At 54.8% G+C, this 1,856-nt stretch overlaps 1 protein-coding gene across 1 annotated transcript in view; it reads right to left on the bottom strand.

Annotated features, from left to right (window-relative positions):
* The window catches only part of EML2 (echinoderm microtubule associated protein like 2), a 26,576-nt gene that overhangs the window by 10,118 nt on the left and 14,602 nt on the right, over positions 1–1,856 (bottom strand). Inside the window, exon 14 of the mRNA XM_023535239.1 lies at positions 1–148. Within this exon, the coding sequence (XP_023391007.1) occupies positions 1–148 (148 nt within the window). The remainder of the gene's footprint in view (positions 149–1,856) is intronic.

Below are 1,856 nucleotides of genomic sequence, written 5' to 3'. Positions count from 1 at the left end.
TCTTGCAGCTTGGTGTAGTCGGAACCCCAGAGGACCACCCGCCGATCACGGCCCCCTCCGGAAACCAGCGTCCCGTCCCGCAGGGCGCAGAGCCCAAACACGCCGCCATCGTGAGCACTTGGCACCGCCTGTGTGATGCGGTTCCCACCTGTGGGGAGGCCAGGGGCAGGGTCAGCATGGGGAAGCTTCTCCAGTACTGAGCCCCAAAAGCACCTCGAACTCTCAATCCTACATCCAGCCATTTACTCACCTTTCCTTCTATCCACCCTTCCACTCACCCATCTGTTCAAACACCGTCACCCATCCATTAAACCATCTGAACTAATAGCTACCCATCCATCCATCCATCCATCCATCCATCCATCCATCCATCCATCCGTCCTTTAATCCATTCACCTATCTACTGGTCTGTCCATCCATCTATCCGCTCACTCAGCCACTCACCTACCCATCCAACCATCCATTAAAGTACTGATTTATCTAGCCGTCCACCCCTCCTTCCATCCAACGATGCATCCATCTGCCTCTCATCCATTCATTCACTCTTTCATCCAAGTACCCATTCACCAGTCAATCAATCCATTCTTTTATCCAAACATCCGCCCATTTCCGTATATTTCCCCATTCATCTATCCATTCACCCATCTGTCAATCTAACCATCTATTCATTCATTCCTTAACCCATTCCACCAACAATTATTTAACTAGCATTTACTCTGGGCCCAGCCTCATGCTGGGTAATACTGGAGACATAGCGGTGACCAAGACAACCTCAGATCTTACCCTCATTGGGCTCACGGTCCAATTTCGGAGACAGATTTACTACCAGTCAGGGACAACCCAAGGTGGTTGGTGCTGGGAAGGGGAAACCCAGGGGATTGTGGGATCCCACAGAGGACACCCAGCCTGGTAGGTCAGGGAGAGCTTCCTGGAGGAGGAGATGGCTGAGCAAGGATCTGAAGGTTGAACAGGAGTCGGCTAGGGCAACAGAGGGTGGCAAAGTGTTGCAAGCAGAAGGAAGAACAAGCGCAAAGGGCAGGCAGTAGGACAGAATATGGACAGCTCAGGGGACTAACAGGAGTCTGGTGTGACCCCGTGTGACCTGGAAGGAGAGAGAGAGGGCAGAGCCGGACCAGGCAGGGTCTTCGAGGCCTCAGTGAGGAACCTCCCCCTGGTCCTGAGAGAACAGGGGCGTGACGGAAGGGTTCAGCAGGGGAAGTACAGGGGCAGATTTGCATTTGGTTCTGAGACCCAGAGGGGGCAGGAATGGAGGGTGTGAGACCAGGGAGGAGCGGGGGACACAGGGGAGAGGAAGAAGGAACCACCCTCTTCGATTCCCATCCTGTAAAGACCCAGATACGGTGCCACATGCACGTGCATCATTTTTCCCACCTACCCTTCCACCCACCAACCCAACAAACACCCCAAAGCCCCACGGGCTGGACCTAGTGGTAAAGCTGGGGACATGAAAACGAACCACGGCCAGGCTCTGCCCTCGGAGAGCTTACAGTTTGCTGGGAGACACAATGCCAGTTACTCAGAGCTGACTCTCAGCTGTCCAATCCCAAGGAAAGCTCCTAACGACCCTGGGAGGGGAGGCAGTGATATTATAGCCACGTTCCCGATGGGACAGCCGAGTCTCAGAAGGGATGTGACTCTCCCGGCGGCTCCACAGAGCACATGGCACCGCTGAGACCTGAACCCAAGCTTGTCTGATCCCCAAACCCATTCCTTTCCCACTCCCCCTGCCTGGGGTATTCCCGCTGGGGCCCAAGCTCCCCCAGGTCAGGAGAACTGGCACTTAGAGATGATCCCTGCTCCCCGCCGTCTACAGGCAGAAATCTGAGGCAGCTTTA

This window comes from Pteropus vampyrus, unplaced genomic scaffold (genome assembly GCF_000151845.1).
Source record: "Pteropus vampyrus isolate Shadow unplaced genomic scaffold, Pvam_2.0 Scaffold138, whole genome shotgun sequence".
NCBI lineage: Eukaryota > Metazoa > Chordata > Mammalia > Chiroptera > Pteropodidae > Pteropus > Pteropus vampyrus.
The sequence above is the reverse complement of the archived record's forward strand: the minus strand, read 5'-3'. Positions and strand labels throughout refer to the sequence as shown.